This window comes from Cryptomeria japonica, chromosome 7 (genome assembly GCF_030272615.1).
Source record: "Cryptomeria japonica chromosome 7, Sugi_1.0, whole genome shotgun sequence".
In the NCBI taxonomy this organism is placed as follows: domain Eukaryota; kingdom Viridiplantae; phylum Streptophyta; class Pinopsida; order Cupressales; family Cupressaceae; genus Cryptomeria; species Cryptomeria japonica.
The window spans coordinates 148,303,298-148,321,740 of record NC_081411.1 but is presented as its reverse complement, the minus strand read 5'-3'; the positions used below and the strand labels follow the sequence as shown (position 1 = coordinate 148,321,740).

Here is an 18,443-nt window from a genome sequence, read left to right as displayed (position 1 = left end):
TGGATGCAGAATTGAAGGACCTGAGAGAAAAAATGGCTAAAAGAAGTAAAAAAATTGATGAGGAAAGAGTCAGTTTTCAAAAATTATACAAAAGTTATGAGTCTGCTACTGCCGAAATAAGAAAAATACAGGACCTATTGGATAATGAGAAGGAAAAAGCAAAACATTTGGAAGAGGAAGTAGAGGAAGAAAGAAAAAAATGTGCACAAATGAAAGAAGACCTGCACAATGCAAATGATAAAATTAAAACTTCGGAGGAAAGATTGAAAGATAATATGAAAAATACAATGAAGTATATACAAGAAAACATTTGGGGGAAAATAATGCAGAGGAGTGACAAGTTGTGTGAATGGTTTGAACTGAATGAAAGTCTAAGATTAATGTATATAAAATCAAAGGGCACATTGAGAAGAGCATACAAGTTAATTCAAAAGAGGATATGGCAAAACAAATTTTGCAAGTAGTCTACAGTACCAGTGACATCTATTTGACATCCAAGGGAATTAAGAGCCACATTAATGCCACAATTAAAACATCATCTATCCTTCAAAAATGCCAGTAACTAAGGGAAACATCATAAGTTATGGATAAATGTGGCAAAAAGATATTGAAGCTGCAAGAAAAGACAACTACTTTGATTAAACTTGTTTTGCCTAAGGTCGTTGACCCATCAAATGAATTCATTGGAAAAGAAGCTTACAAATAAACATGGAGATAAAAATGAAGTCTGATTTAGACTTGCTTCCTAAGACCACAACTCCCCAAAGCTTTATGGAATTCATCCAACCATTTACAACTCTGAATGTGATATTGGGTGTAACAGTGATGTCAAGTCACTCTTCTAAATATGGATTGTTGACGAAGTTGCAGTTGACTTTCCATAGTTTAAAAAATATTGACCTTCCATCAGACAAAGAGTGGAGAACCCTACAAAAACTAGCACATAAATCTTAAGAATCATAGTATGTATTGCACAGTTTTCTACTTTTACTCTTAATTTTAAGGTTTTATATTTTTTTCTATTTGGAATTTGGCATCGTTTGAAATAACTCTGTTTTATGAATAGGAAAAAACTAGCACTCGCTATTGCTAATCCAGCCTATGAATCTATGATGCACAGTGCAAACCTTCAGCCTGCAAATTTGTATTCTCAAATTCTCCCAAGTTTTAACATTTCTGCGTTTCTCTATTTCCGATTACTAGGTTTTGGGCACTGCTATTATCTATATTTAATTTGTCATGGCTTGAATTAATATTTAATTTTGAACTTTGTTTTTGAACAGGAGACATCAGACATTTAGCAGTTGTTAAATTGCTAATCCAGCCTGTGATGGCCATGTAAATTTGTGCCAAGTTTGTGATTTTGATGTTGAGTCTTCACATGTTGCAAATCGACCTGAAGCTGTTGTTTCTCCCTTGTTTCTATAAAAGGGAATTCAGGGTCATTTGCAAAGGGATCTGAAACTTTGTATTGACTTTTGCATGGAGAATTACACAAAGTGGTGTATTGAATGAATTGTATCATATGACTATATTTTGAAAGAATTAATGAAAATCTAAGTTCTCAACATGTCTAAATAAACATCTATGTATCAATAAACACATTATGGTATTTTATTATGCTATTTTAAATATGGAAATAGAAAGTTGAAAAATACAATTACAAATCAATATTAAATTCTAATTGCAAAAAGTTGACAAACTCATAAAATATCATCAAGTTATCAACCATAATAATATGCTTTTGTAATATGAATGATGAGATACAGTAATAAGATTAATAAATACCAATCTCTTACAGTTGCCATTCATCCTCATCAAATTTATACCTTTCTTGATTCTTGTCTATGTTTTCTTCACTCTGAGTCTGCATACCTTCATTGAACTCCATCTCAATGCTACTAGTATGTCTAGTACATGAGTCAATAGTCCCACTGGCACTTTGGTTTGAAGTGTTGCCCAAACCTCTTCTTTTACATTTGGACCTCCAGATTTGCAATGCCCTATCGTAAGGAAAAGCGTGGACATCATACCGAGATGTATAGAGCCTCAAGCAATTTTCCAAAATTTTGTCTAGTTTGTTTCTTAGCTTTGATTTTAGGAACCCCAAAGCACTGAAAACTCTCTCATCTTCCACCAAACCCAATATCATGGTAAGACATAAATCAACAAGCTTCAAATATTCTGGCATTGAATCACACAACACTGCATTCTTAGCTATATATTTCCAAAGCCTTGTTACTGATCCCTCTTCGTGGGGGTTCTGCATTGTGCCATATTGTTCGTTCATAGTATATGAAAAACGAGATGATTTCTCTCTAAGACGAGTTTCATCTAATATTCCATTTATAGTTACTCCATTCAATTCTCTGGATATGCAAAATTGTTTTATCAAAGTCAGTAGCTTACATCAAAAATCAGTTGCACTATTGAGGCTCCAATATTGAGGAAACACAATAGACATGGCTTTGAGTAGGTTGTCAGGAGGGAATCGGCTTCTAATTTTTGAAGAAATATCATAGGCAATTTTCTTCACAGAAGTAGTTACAGACTCAAAAATCTTGTCGAAATCTTCCCTTGTAACTCTTGCTAGTTGCTTCCTGGGGTACTTTCTTGGTTCCTCGGGGTCGACCGTGGCATAGAAGTGCATTGGTATCTCAACTCCCCGTACATTGGCACATACCTCCCTGTTTGCACCAATTTATAAAAAGTTATCAGGATTGTTCAAATCTGTGTGTGTGTCTGCCACTTAATAAATTTTTCATCAGATAGTGTTGGTTGATTTCGATAGAGATTGTCAAGGGTCATGCATGTCATCTTACGCAGCATAGCATATTCTGCAATATATAGAGCTCTTTTTTGGGCAACCTTCATAATATTCCTCATTTCCTCTAGCATGGGCAAAAAAGCTGCTAAAGTTAAGAGTGTCTCTAGATTACTTAACCTCCGAAGAAGGTCAGGAAATATTGGTTACTCTGATTCATCGCAAGTTGTGTGAAATAGTCCAATCAAGGATGGATATTCTGAAAAAAAATTGATGCGCTAGACCATCCAAAGAGATCCATTTGGTATCATTATCCTTGAGAAGCTTGTTCCCATCAATTATTCCATCAGCAAAGTGTTGAAATTCCATAAATCATTTGGGACTTTGACAAAAGTGTGAGTAGAGCTCTTTGATTAAAATTTCAATGTTTTTTACCGAAGCATACTTGCTCACAATTCCAAAAGCTAGATTCATTATGTGAGCCATGCAGTGAATTATAGTAATGTATGGTGCAAATGAAGTTTCAATCTTTGTACAAAGAACGTTCCTATGACCTTGCATTATTGAAGCTCCATCTGCTCCAACACACACCAATTTTTTGGCAATCGTCATGTCATCCATACTTCTCTTTACTAGTTGAAATAATTTTTTTTCTATCACACTCTTCTTCATTTTAGCAACAGATAGTAGATGAGGTTGGCAAGCACGATTCTATACAGTATAAACATGCATGCATACCCATGAAGTATTGTCTACTACCGTAACTTTGTTTAAAGAAAATTTAATAAAGTTTGACTCTCTTATTTTTTCCTTTACATCTTCTTTTTCAACCTCAGCAAGACAACTTGCCCATTCCCATCCATTGTTTACTGACTAGTGTCTATTAGGATAGTTAGGAACTTTCAAAAAGTGTAATAAACCACTAATTGATGGGAAATCCTGTCATAACACGCCCTCTTCTCAAAATAGAAAAAACAACGTTTAATTGAACAAATTTTCCCTGTTGTTCTATTTGCATCGCTTTTCCAAAAATAGCTTCAATAGAACCTTTAACTTCAGCAGGCTTCGTCTGTATTTTCTCATGAAAATAATACTCTTTGGCATTTTTCACATGCTTACATTCCTCCTTTGTTTTACATCTTATCACTGATTTTTCAACTCCGTCTATCATTTGTTTTTCATAAACTTTACCCATATGCTTTTCTATGGTGTCAAATTTTAGCTGCAACCTAATTTTCTTGTTATGTTTCCAATTGCAAATCTTATACTTGCTTTCTATTGGAGGCTCGCCTTCAATTGGATTCTCCACTGGTTCACTTAATGGATACTTTGATGCACAATTAATTTGAAAATTCCTCACTAACATATCCCACTCCTGATCCTTTTTTGATTGTGGTTGATCCTTTTTTGATTTGGCTTTTCTTTTCCCCTTCCGTGCATTATCATCAATGGAATTATCACCCAAGTTGATTATATCATTCCGACTAACTTGGGTATCTACCAGATAATCTTCTTCAAGATCATCCTGATCTGAGGTATTAGGTTCGCCGTCGTCTTCAATATGCGGTGTAGGTTGCAAATTTTGTTCTTGTACTTGTGATGATGTACCTTCCTAATTTTCACCACAATCTTTTCCAAATCAAAAGTACGAAGACAACGTTCTTCTTTTTGTTGGCCTCTCATTATCTTCCCCACATTCAGGTTTCCTACCCTTCTTCCTATTTGACATCTCCAACGAAATAAAGGCTGCCAAAAAAATATGAATTTGTTGAAGAAGCAATAATAGACTATAAAGTATAATACATGTTTCATTGGCCCTATGACCTACAATCTAGACGTCTGAGGTCTGAATCTCTTGACTGACCACTTGGCACTGATGAGTCCGCAATGAATAAGAATGAACTCAACAGTGCAAACAAATATAGATAAATTCATAGTTATATTATAATACTTCAAAAATATGGTCCCTCACCTTTAGGTCACTAGCAGTTGCCAATGCAGTCAACAACAATGATTTTTCTTGGTCTAAAACTTTGCTATTGATAAGAATTCAGAGCCTAGAACCCACCATATTGTGTAGGGATGGATTTGATCTTTGAATGTATTTATACCAATCCTTATATGGAGAATTCCGTGGGAATTTTATATGGTAAACAAATATTTGGCGAATCCCACGTAACTATAACATGACATGTAATTTTCGAGGCTATTATGGGTCGTCCAAATAATTGGCAAATACAATATAGTTGGTGAAATTTGGGGTGAATGGAGACATGTGTCGACAAAATTCTAGGCGAATTAGGTCCTCCTAGCTAACAAATCTTCATATGTGTATATGCAAATTATGGTCGTCTATTAAGGCAACCTCAAAGAGTGTAGGCAAAAAAATTAAATTTACCGTGTGTCCACCATATATTGTATTGTCGAAATCCTCGCATAGAAATACTTAATTACATAAAACATATGGCGATTGGACCGTGAATTTGAGAGAAATTGATAATGTTCTGGGGACATTGCCACCCCCAATCGGTACAAAATATTTTCCATTTCCTAGGTTGTCGACGTGAAAAATTCTCCATTAGCGAATATTCGCCACTAAAGTAATCTTTGTACTACACACCTCAATAATGTCAAAGTAAAAAATGTAATGGAAGATTTGGGTGCATATCTTAAGATTGTTCTGACAACCACTTGGGAAAGACTAGGTTGACCTAGGGTGGTCAAAACTCCAATCAATATAAGTTTGACAGATGGATCTAGTATGTACACATTGAGAACATTGAGAAATGTGGAAGTAAGCATCCAAGGCATTAAGAAACTTGTAGACTTTGAGGTAGTGGAAATGAAGGATCTATTGAATTCTTTTAGGGAGCTACTAGGATTTAAATGGATTTTCAATTCCAATTGAATTATAAATTCAAGGAAGGAGGATATCCTTTGTGGATGAAATTAGAATAGTACACATTCCATAAGGACAAGGAGAAGATATATCATATGTAGAATAAGTTTCACAAGAAAGAGATGTGGAAGATCCAAGAATCATTTATTCAATCTTTAAATTACCCATCATAGAAGAAGAAAATATAAATAGCTTCGGTGAAATTGAATTAAATAGTGACAATATTAGTATATATAGTGAAGAAGTCTTAGATGCATGGATGTAAGATGAGTAGGAATTAAATTCTCATAAATTTTATGGGTTCTAAAGAGAATTTATTTTACTCAATTAGTTCCCAAACTCTCTAAAAGTATATAAACAAGGAAAAGATACCACAAAAATAGAAAAACAACACCAAACTATTGTCCAAATATTCCACCACCATATCTAAGTAAATAAGTTTAACACACTCACCATACCTTAAAAACATCAATAGTCGGCAAACAATGAACATACCTAGGGCACAAGCTGTTGGCATCAACAATGAAGGAAAACTGAGAGGGGGGGTTAATCAGTTTTCACTAGATTATAACAAATTTAGCACAACTTCAAATCTGATCAACAACAACAATAACAAAGATGAGCACAATAACAACACCACACATAACACAAATATTTTTGACGTGGACAACCCAGTTGAGGGAAAAACCACGGTGGGAACCTACCCACAATAAGATGATACTCTGTGGTAGTATGTGAAAATATAACAATGGGGAATGCACATGCATTCAGGAACACTACCTAGAGCTCACTACTTAAAACAACAAAGGGATAAAACCCAGCGAAGACTCACTACCTTACAAAGATTGGACAACAATCCAGGTTTACATGAACTAAAAGAATAGCATCTCCCAATGGCTGATGACAATTTTAGTTAAGCACATTTTTTTGCTTTGCAACACTTACAACACTTTTACAACTCACCGAAAGATGTAATCACTTTGTTTGCACATACAACACTCTAATAATGCAGACACTTCACACACACCCAAGTTACATGAATATAACATCTATTTATATAGATCATCAACCTTGACAACAAGGTCGACTCAACCCAATAAAACCTAATTACAAATTTCATCATATGCTACATAAATCAACCATCAGACCAATATTATGTCATGAATAACATAGAATGGACCCAAAAAAATCCTCAAACATGCAACACCATCAAAAACCTCGCCAAGATCAACCGCAACATGATACACCACCAAATGGGTTGCATAACATGAAGAACACCACCGGATCAACAAAGTCACCAATTTCGCGCACAACAATCAATGCGAATCAACAACACAAATAGGACATGATTAGGAAACACCAACAAACATGTTATATCCATTTGCAATAGCTGAACCAACACCACTTAACATAATCTCATCGATCAACTCACTAATACCCAAGAACACTCAATAACAACAACAAGAACTTAGAAAGATAACTTGCAGAGCACCAAATCACGAACCATCTGAACTGAAGATACACATGAACATTGAAAACAATTTCCCAAATCCGTAACACAAGATCTGATCACACTAGAGCACAACGGATAAAATACCGAACTCAGCCAACCACTGAACAAAAAAAACCAAACCACAAACCAGATCAATTGATATGATCAAATAAGCTTCCAAATCACTGAAACCAATAAAGAATGAGGTAGAGATACTTCATTATTTTACCACAAAACCAATAAACCAACAAAATCAATTCTCTACAATCACCGAAATACTAGAATATAGGAATATGTTGACATGAATGACAACAAAACATCCCAACAACTCTATAATATGCAACACAAGCCTGGTAGCAAAATGTTGATAGTAATTAAAGGAAACGGTTCTCCTTAGCTCCCACACACTTCACCTATAAAAACTATGTCTCCCAAATGAAAGAACAAAAATCAATATGCAACTCCACAAATGAAAATTTAGCCTCCCAGAAATGCTATACCCAACTTGGATTCACTCTTATTTTCTCCTTTGAAATTGCATTTAACGTGTCCATTTATTTCTCTCACAACTTCCCTTCCAATATGCTCAAATTAGTTGTCCTATCATACCACTAACTCCAATGGTTGACTCTTAGAATAGTAAAATTTTGGATCTCCTTCTTGAGCACCCAACTTGCATTTAATGCTTTGTCATAACTTGTAACTCCCAAAATCTTGTCAGTTTGTCTTACTTGCATCCACATGAGGTGTAAGTGGGTCCTCTCCAAATCCACTACCCAAGTTGGCCCATTTGAAATATTTGACATTGTAAATGCATCCAAATTTATACAAAGGTTTTACATTGAGAAAAATATTTGATAAAATATTTGACCATAATTACAAAAATATTCACTCTACAATATTAATTCTCCTAAACTAAGGAAATTAAAATGAAACACATTTTTGGTTGATGAGGATAGCCCCTATACCATGGATGCTCCTCTCTCTCTCTCTTTATCATTTTATTTTTTGATTATATATATATATATATGCGTGCGTGTGTGTGTGTGTCATGGGTTTAGGTCGAGTGACAATGTGATGCGAAGATGTATATGCAATGTGTTGGTGTCTAAGGTAGAGGCTTTCAAAAATTCATTGTAGGTTATTTGATATTAGTAATTTTTATTTTTGTTGAAATAAATTTGTAATTCATCTCTTGTAGACAGATAGTTTCACGAGTTTGTTATAGCTGAATAGTTGTTATTGTTATTCATAAGTTTTAGTTATATAAATTTGTAAAAGGATAATCTAAACAATTTTATAACTATCAATTCATCCCAATATGATAAGTGGATTTATTCTTAGGAATAGTTGAATTTTCTTTGTAAGAATAAGTTCCATTTGTCGAAAGTAGATTTCAAATGAAATAAAATAGAAAAAAATGATGTCTAAGAGAAAGGAAGATAAATATTGACAAAGAGACAATCTAGATTTGAAATATCAACTAGCATACCTATACTTCAAAACATCTATGTAAAATACCTCAAAAAAATATCAAATTTAAAAATATTTAATATTATCAATAATATAAATTAAAATAATTGACATAAAATTCTCTAGACTTAGAACCTCATTTTCTTATTAAAAAAGTCATTAGAATGTAAATATTATGTACTTCAATTTAAGTTTTAAAAAATTATTAAATTCACTTAACATTTCACTGAAAACGTACCTTGGAGTAATCTAGACTGAAAATTTTCTTCAATGAATTTTCAAAGGACTTGTCCGAGTGTCTTTCTTACTAGTTTAGGTAGGGGAAGAGCACCCATGTTCCAATAACCATTTACTCCTTGCGCACCCAACCCCCCAATTACTAACTTGAAGAAACAAAAAAAACAAAAACTAAAAGCTCATTAATAAATTTCACATGTACTAGTCACCCATTTTTTAGCATTTTTGGACCATAATTAGCCCATTTCTTCATCATTATTGGTACCTATAGCACACAACTATTGGGGCATTTGTGCATATTTATTGACTATTTTAAGTGCGCGGTTATTGGGGCATCTTTAAACAGGTATCAGGTGACACCTTGAAATGTGTATTTTTTAACACTTGTGCACATAACAGATCTCTAATAGCATTTATTATTATATCTAGAAGCCAAAACAATAGCTATAAACAATTAAGTCTCATAAAAGACAACAAAAAAAAAATCATCAAAATTTGATATACTATTTAAAATTTATGACTCTGAAAAGTTAGCTATAACTATTTCTACACTTCCCTAAGACTTTCATAGATTTTCTATAAATGATGAGATTTGAGTTAATGTTCGCTTACAAAATTTTGACTAGCCTCAAAAAGGCTTTCTTGAACATCCCAAAATATTGTTGAATAAAACTTCATTTTTTCTTCCCTCTAACTTTTTGTTGTATTTAAGATTTTAACTATTCCTACATACACATCATACCTGATTCCTCTTGTCAATATAAAAAATTGAGGGTTAGTCATCATTATTCCGATGGGAGTTACGGTTCTAACGGGGCATAGTAGGGTTAGCAGTCACAAAGGATATTTAAAACTCCAACGCAGAAGAAGGAAGTGAAAGAGACAGTCAGAGCAGTTGTGAAGGCAGCACTCACAATGGCGGCTCCAATTCTGTCTTTCCCGATTCCACTCACAGAAAATCGAACAACGGTTATAAGAACTTGATTTTTAGTGATTCTCCTCAGGAACGGATACATCAGAAGAAGAAGTGAAGGCAGCACTCACAATGGCGGCTCCAATTCTGTCTTTCCCGATTCCACTCACAGAAAATCGAACAACGGTTATAAGAACTTGATTTTTAGTGATTCTCCTCAGGAACGGATACATCAGAAGAAGAATCGCATGATTGCGACATCATCAATAAAAATAATACACAATAGATATTTTAAGGAGAGCGCGAGAGATGTAATAGCAAACTGAGTCGTGTGAGCAGAGGTATATTGGCTTCCATTAATGGTGATGAGGTTGCCGTGATTCAGGCAGAGGGCAGAATTTTGAAATTTTCTTAGGTGTTGTATTTCCTCATTGCATATGGCACTGGTTGTGGTGGTGCTTGTAATTTGGTAATTTTGTGAAGAACTGCTTGGATTTGTTGTCTGTTCTCAAGCCCCTGACCCTCGACTGCATGAGTTACAGCTCTCTTACAAAGGTCGTCCTCTAGTCAGTTTTCTTTTTCTTGTTATACTCCAGTCCTGTTGCCTCCGGTGTTCGTCGAATCTCTTTCTAGTATTAAAGAACACGAGTAGGGGGATGGGGCTCTCTTTCTGGTTCTCTCTGCATATATAGGCGTTTTCTTCTAGGAATTGGACTGAGCTCTGTCAGTGTCTGCGTAGTCTCCTTTTAATCTACCTGCTCCCGATGTCCGATCTCGCTACCAGTGGAATGGCAGAAATGAAAGAGAAGTCACCTTTGCCGATGTATAGCGAAGAGGGAGAGACGTCGACATCTGCTGGAATTTTGTCACTGCATATTCAAAATGAGGGTGAAGGTATGAATGCAAGCGCAGTTGTGGAAACGCTTTCTCCTAATCTGTTTCGGGTTATGCGCATTGTCTCAGACAAGCAGGATTACAGCTTTGTTGAAAAGGTTCAGCTTCCGCACACTGAAGTTCTGAGCCTCTGTAATAAGCTTGTGCCCTCTTCGGCTTCTGCCTACCTAGGTGAGCCCCCGCGCATTAGTATCAATTTCAATTCACTAAATCAACAATGCTTACCTGCAGTTGGGTTCTATGGAGACAAGACCATGATCACACGCATTTTCAGAAAGGAAAGTCTGGTGGATGGCTGTGTTCTTGCAGAGATGGAAGGAAGACTGTTGGAGCCTGGATTATATGTCAGTCTTCCTGAAGAAGGATGCACCGTGGTGGTTTTCTACTGGCATGAAGGTGAGCATTTTAAGCAGGCCTCTAGGAAAGACGCGTCTTGCAATTTCATCAGGTACCTGGTTGAACTTTGTGATAGTGTGTATGTCTGTATGGAGGGAAGCTATCCTTTTCAAGCTCTGGCTGCCTCTGCAACAAGCGCTAGCTCAAAAGCTAAGCGCACCAGAAGGATTCAAGTCTCAAGTGTGAAGAACTCCGAGAATGACGTGGAGCTCTTCCCTGGATATAGTCTCAGAATTGACGGAGGAGCGAACGGTAGGAAATTTTCGGCAGGAGCGACTGCAAATGTTGCAGCTGTCAACAATTATTATAGAACAGTGGTATTCTGTGAAGGGTATCAGCATTGTTGTTTCTTGACAACAGAGAAAAGAAGTCCACGGACTTCTAAAAAACAAGAAGAGCTGTCTATGAAAGCTTCTGAGTTTGCCAATACGCTTAAAACCTGGTCGTCGGCGTGTAATGTTGATTACTCTAGACTGAGTAATGAACAATTCATAAATCTCCTTGAATGTTGTCAGCCGCAAGAGCTTGAAAAGCACTCAAAGTTGAAGGAATCTTTGAAGATGAGAGAGTCAGCCAGGAGCTTTGCGCAAGTGGAGGATTTTGAAAGATGTTTTCTTCAAGTTCTTCCGGAATTTTGCAATCATGTTCTCCTTTTCCTGGGCGGCCGAACCAGCACAGCAAATGATTTAGACGGGCACACAAATTTAGAGAACACAAAAGAGTTGTATTCATGCTCTGACATGGAGGTTGACGGCAACAAATTTGATGAAATGCATCGAGAACTTTCAATGATTTTGGCAGGGGAGGATGCCGTTTGTAATGGAGATCAGAGGGTGTTGTTGCTGGGATCAGAAATAAAATTTATACGTAGTGACTGGGAGCACATGATTACCGTTGAAGGCCCGAGTCAAGGAAAGGATACATCGCCCTTTATCCGTTATGGACAAGAAGTTGATGCCAAGTGCTCTCCTCAGTGCCCCTGCTCCAGAAAGATAAGTGGAAAGGCGAAGTTCCTGCAGCCTGTGAACGAACATAAAGACTTACCATTCTCAGGTGATAAAGTTAAATTTCTTCTGTCTATTCCTGCCAAATCCGGTAATAATGACAAGAAGGAAATAGAAGGAACTGTTTATCTTGTTAATAAGACTGCTTCTTTTTCTGCGATTCGTAGTTGGGTAGAAAACATGGTTCCTATTGAATTGAGGAGCCTGGAAAGAAATATAGTTTTCACTAGCTTCTTGTTGGGCTCTCACCAGTCTCTTGCTTTGACATTTATGGAAGAACATCTGACAACCCAAAACAAGCGCAGTCTGCCACGCAATATCCAATCTGAATTTGAAAAGTTCTCTAATGCCCAGCCTGCTCGGCCCACAGTTGATCAAGAGGCCCTCTTATCTCACGACACTCTCAAAAAAGTGTGTTGTCAAGTCTACAAGGACCAGGAACGCAAGTTCAAGGAGAACATAAAGGAGTTGTCAGCTCTTGTGTTTAAGAAGAAGAAGGTGAACTTGGGCAAGGCGGAGCAGAGGCGATCCAGAGAAGCCGAGGATGAGTTTTTACAGGAATATAAGAAAAAGATGTCCACGGTAAACAATGACAACTTGGTGACCAGGTATATTGAAGAAGTAAGGACCACTAAACCTTCGTGGTATTCATATTCGCGTCAAGTGGAGCTGAAGGTGAAGCTGTCGATTGAGGAGGAACATCCGTTCGCCATTGTTTACAAAGTTTGTGAATTGATTCCAATGAGAAAAGACATATCTGAGTTTAATAGCAACTGTGGGCGTCCAATTATCCCAACATACGGAGAATCAGTAGAGTTAGCAACCATTAATCCTCAGCATGAAAGATTATTTAAGGTTGTCATCCTTAAGTCGGGAGAGCTGATGGTTTTTCTTCACAATTTTACAGATCCCTCGTTGAGTCTGTACCGTTATCCCAAAGTAGGTTTCAACAACATGGGCCCTCCTATTCATACATTCAGAAGGGGATTCGATTTGTTGGCTGTAGATGAAGCTACCAGATCCATGGCTCTCTATGAAAAAGAAAGGTCAAAGACTGTAATATATAAGTTTGATGAGTCATTTCGGAAGGTCTACTGGACTGGAGTTGAGGTTAATTTAGAATCATATAAGGGGAGCAAGATCATTACATGGATGCATTTAATTCCGGGGAAAATGGAGCTGCTCTTGGTTGATGACACCAACAAAGCAAGAGTGGCTGAAATCCACGAGAGGCCTATGATGAGGGCAAAGCATATCTCTCTTCCTTCGCAGCCACACTCCTTGAGAGCATGCGTTTCTGTTGACGGCTATTTCTTCATTGTCTTCAGGCAGTTGCAACGTCAGGGTGAAGATTTTGATATTAAGGGCGCAAGGCATGCAAGTCCTGAAAACATGCTTGACATTTATGTTTTGGGTGACACCATGAGCTACTTGAAGACAATCCCTTTGAATGCAAGAGAATGCAGCATATCTGATTTGGAACAACTCGAGGCGAAATTTACGGTCTTTGGATCACAAAGTCAGCTTTTGCTATATAGCCTTGTCGATGCTCCTGATTGTATCCTATCCCATGTCCTGAAAACTGCTTTAGCTAGAGAAGTTGTGCAGTTGCAGCAAGTAGATCGGATTAAAGCTCCTGAAGATGAAACAGAAATCACTGGGTCGTGCCCCTATTTGGGTTACATTTATCACATTTTCGACAAGTTTGCAATAACACCTAAGTTGTTTCCAGATGCTAAGAAGTGCATTGCATTCAAAGTGGTACTGGAGAGTAGTAGATCAGTTAACTGCAATGGTGAGGGATGTGTCACTTATTTAGAAGCACTTGTTAGACAACTGAAGGCCGGAAAAGACAAAGATTTTTCAGGTATGAAGATTCAATTTGAAGTTAATAATGTAGAGAATTGCTCAATTTCAGCTGTAGCAGAGCAGCAGAAACATGTGAAAATGGGAATGTGGGTTCGGAAGCTTGTTTCCCTCGTTCCCATCCAAATAGCTCGTGCAGAAAACAATGCAATGGTAGCTCTTAAGGATGGACTTCAAATACCCCCTGATGTTAGCTATGTGGACAGCATATCACTTGCTTACTCTATACGCTTTGGGTTCTATGATGCGGTTCTAAGCAGTTGGAAGGGCAAGATTAAGGTCATATCTTCCATGGGAAAGCAAAGTAGCGGAAAGTCATATTTGTTAAATCATCTATCTGGGTCTCTTCTTGATGTTGCAGGTGGCAGATGCACAGATGGTGTGTGGATGACCATTGCAACGGGCGAAGACGGAGATGGCAGCGAGGGAAGCAGCTGCTTGTATGTGCTCTTAGACTTCGAGGGGCTCGGCAGTTTTGAGAGAAGTGAACAAGAGGATATGCTTCTCTCTGTTCTCAACGCCGCTGTCAGCAACATCACAATATTCAACAAAAAGGTTTGTCATTTCTCTCTAGCCACCAACTTTTCGCCTGCATATAGTCCAATAAGTCGAAGGGAGAGGGGAACTCTGTTTGTATAAGATCTATAACATGAATAATTCATTTTTCAACTGTAAACCTTCGTTTGGTATTACAGGATTTTCACTTAGATAAGGACACAGAAGCCGCTTTCAGCCGGTTCCAGAGTGGGATCAACTTACTGAAGCAGGACAGAAAGTTATTTAAAGGTCTATTTTACATTGCCATCAAGGATGTGGACACGTCCGATGTAGAAGATCTTATGCAAGAATTTCATCAGAAGATTTCTCAAATATGCAGCAAATCGCAAGAGAATTTCATTTTAAAAATGTACGACGGGAAGGTCGAGATTGCTGCTATGGCTCCTTATAATAGATCTGAGTATTACAGAGAGAGCTTGAGTGAGCTAGCAGAAACGGTGGCAGAAAGAATCGATTCTTGCTATGCCAGTGGTATCACCTTCATGAGGGATCTGAAGCTTATTATAGCTCAAATTGCAGCCAAAGACTGGACCTCTATTGACAGCAAGCGAGTTGCTGTGACAGTTGATATTCTGAGGAGAAATCTTATGTCTGCGGTCCACGTGGGATGCCTTTCTGTGACAAATGCAAATGAAGAATTACGGGTATTGGATAATTTCGACACACAGGAAGAAGTTCTTGATTTTCCTGTTGTTGTCGGTGATTCTTCATGGAACATAAGAGATTCAGGATTGTATCTCTCGCCGTGTACAGAGTCAGAAACTCCACTTACTATAAGAGACATTTTTTCTGAAGTCGGGTCAAAACTAGAGATGGTTTTACCCAGGAACGGTAGCAACGGCGAGGATTGGCATTCTTCATTTGAGAGGTTCTTGGAGGCACTGGCAGACAGAAGGCACGCCAGAGTTCAACAGTGGATAAGTTCAAACACCACAGACTTCTCTGATAATGATGAGGTGCAAAGATTGCAACTAGAGGCTGATGTAGCTCTTGGCAAAGTAAAGCAAGGGCTAATAGTTTGTGGATGTAAATGTTCCGTTTGCTTCTGGAGGTGTGTGATGGAGAAAGGCCACGGTGATCAACATTCTTGCATGGGGAGCCATTCGTGTACAGAAAATTGCAGTTATTGTGCTCGAGAAGGAGACAGCTTAAACTTATGCGGGGATTTAGCAGGGCATGAAGGAAATCACAACTGCAAAAAGAAAAATCATACATGTGGCGAGAGCTGTTACTTATATGGGACGTCTTCAAATTGTAATGACCGATGTTCTCTGGGGCCAGGGCACCCTGGCCAGCACAAGTGCAATTCTCCTCAACACATGTGCAGCGCAAAATGTTCTCTTCCAAGCTGCAATAATCCCTGTGCTGTGGCTATTGAATCCAACCATGAAACGCATCAGTGCCATGAGAGATATTGCCAGAGCAAATGCATGATAGATGAGTGCAGCAGGACATGTGGGGTTAAAGACCATTTCCATGATTTGGATCAAAATGCAGAGCACTTGTGTGGTAATGAGCATGCTTGCAGCCATGAATGCGAGATGCCGGGAATATGTGAAATCTTCACTGAGCTTGTCAAACAAACCCGGGTTTTTCAGGGCCAACGGGGATCTTTTGAGTATGAACTTGTGTCGGAGCAAAATGGCCTGCGCAAATGCTGCTGCATTCCCATTCCTCCCTACGAAAGAAATCATCAAGGTCCGCATGTTCACACAAAAAAAGAAGATTCTGTGCACTATTGTGACACCAGATGCCAATCTTGTGGTTACTTCTGCCAGCTCCCAATTGATCACTCAAGCTTACACGATACAGTGCATGGCAATATGAGAAATGCAACATTCATTTCAGAGGGTGAAGATATTGATATTCAAGACCGCAAGTATAAATGGGGAGAGTTGGGGGAAGCGGAAATGTGTAACATGTATTGCAAGAAACAGGGTCGGGGTCATATCCATTTGGTTCCCTGCAAAGGCTCTGAGATGTGCACTAGCAATCTCTATGATGGTGCCAGGCACGAAACTGTGAAATATGGACCTGATGTGCATGTTCCCAAAGATGAGATGACTCATGAGACTTATTGGCAATATGTTAGGTTTGTTGATCCTTGCACCCAAGAAGAGAGGGAAGATTTTGACCGTTGTAATCACTATTGTAAATCTGAGGAGCATGAGGCAGAAGCGGGAGGTGCTTCTGACAAATCATATTGCACTGAGAAACTCTGGCACGCACCTATAAAGAGTAGTGGACAGAATTTAAGTTCTGCAGGGTATATAACTGATGATGGCCATCATTTTGGTTGTGATCATTCTAAGAATGTCCCTCACCATGCCATATTTATCATTGACAGATCAGGTTCGATGGACTCCTCAGACATTATGCCCACTATGGCAAAGTTCAATAACCATAGTTGTAGGCTTGGATGCGTGTACGAGTCTATTCTGAGGTTTATACAGGCCCGCCTTAGAACAGTTTCTGATGATTCTGTATCAGTGGTTCTATTTGACACAAGTGCATCTGTCCCATTGGAGATGGAAGATTTGGAAGAAGGTGTTGTTGATCGCCTTCTTCCGTATTACCCAGGTGGAGGAACTACCTATTCATCAGGGTTGGATGCTGCAGAGAAAATATTGATGAAAGGAGCCGGGCACCACCTTGTGGACGTTAAAAAACCAGTAGTTATCTTCCTGAGCGATGGGGGAAACAATGGTGGAGGGGATCCCCTGTATTATGTGGACAAAATGAAAAGAGCAGATCCTAGAATGATACTTCATACAATTATGTTCGGAAGGGATCCCACAATGAACCTCCTTATTGAAATGGCAAAGAAAGGAGGTGGAACCTTTGATCAAACATTAGATGAGATTCAGTTAGCCCGTAGCTTTGAGAATCTGGCCGAAAGTTTCAAACCCCAAGTTGCAGCGTTGATGTAAGAGGCATCCCCTGTCTTTGATGCTTTTTAAAGTTTTATTTTAGCGACTATATGCTTTTTAAAGTTTTATTTTAGCGACTATCTAGCTCGCTTGTTTTATTCATCTGTTTAGTTTTTGAAGTTTGTTGTTCTGGTAGCCCCACTAACTATTTATAAAAAATTGCTACCTGTGTAGTAGTCTTTGTTGATACTATTAAGCACTATACAATGTTTAGAGGCCAGTTTATAATATGATTGTGTGTGGTAATTACTCTTTCTTGTTTAATATGATTATTTATATGGTAATTAAACTAGTGATGTTAATATTTTTTAAATATATTATTTCTTTATGTGTGTATTGTAGATGTATGTGATTTACACATAATATCAAGTCAATTGGATTATGCAGATTCTATTTCCTTTTTAGGATTAGTGGACTCACTTTCTAATTTTATTTCTTGAAAATAAGTCGTCAAATAGAATTTACATTGTAAATGTCACATTATAATTTGAGTCTATTAAATTACAAGGTAAAATTATGGATAATTTTTTCTTTTATACAAATAAAAAGTAGTATTATAAATGATTCGGGAGCATGCATTCTACTTTTAGATCGGCATTGTATCCTCAATTTTTTATTAGGATATCATCAATTAGACAATTTTTTTTTTTTTAATAATTTCAAGTCTTTGTCATCTTAATTATCATTTTAAATTAGATTAATATTAACTTGAAAATAAAGACATTCATTTTTATAATTATCTAGTTGTTTTACAATCTTGATGAATATTTTGGTTAGCTATCAAGTTATTATTTTCAATATAAGATTATTGATTTTTAATTTACTAATTTTGCATAATTATCAATTTGAATAGTTGTTGAGTGATATTAATTACAATTTTTTAGATGTTGATTTGATGTTCATTGGTATTGCATGAAAATAATGTTATGAGCGTTTATACTTATTGCATTGAATAGTTATTAGTGTTAAAAATCATTATTTTACAAATTATGGATCATTGCATTTATAAGTTAATGA

At 37.2% G+C, this 18,443-nt stretch overlaps 1 protein-coding gene across 1 annotated transcript; it reads left to right on the top strand.

Moving 5' to 3' along the window:
• Positions 1 to 9,671: 9,671 nt before the first annotated feature.
• Positions 9,672 to 17,715, top strand: LOC131047220 (uncharacterized). Its single transcript, XM_057981081.2, has 2 exons — positions 9,672 to 14,493; positions 14,634 to 17,715. The coding sequence occupies exons 1-2, from the start codon at positions 10,543 to 10,545 to the stop codon at positions 17,424 to 17,426; spliced, it is 6,744 nt and encodes a 2,247-aa protein (XP_057837064.2). The 5' UTR covers positions 9,672 to 10,542; the 3' UTR covers positions 17,427 to 17,715.
• Positions 17,716 to 18,443: the final 728 nt, after the last annotated feature.

Coding starts and splice junctions, on each gene's coding strand:
- LOC131047220 (XM_057981081.2), top strand. CDS start 10,543: ATGTCCGATCTCGCTACCAGTGGAATGGCAGAAATGAAAGAGAAGTCA. Junction 14,494..14,633: donor TCACAATATTCAACAAAAAG/GTTTGTCATTTC, acceptor TTGGTATTACAG/GATTTTCACTTAGATAAGGA.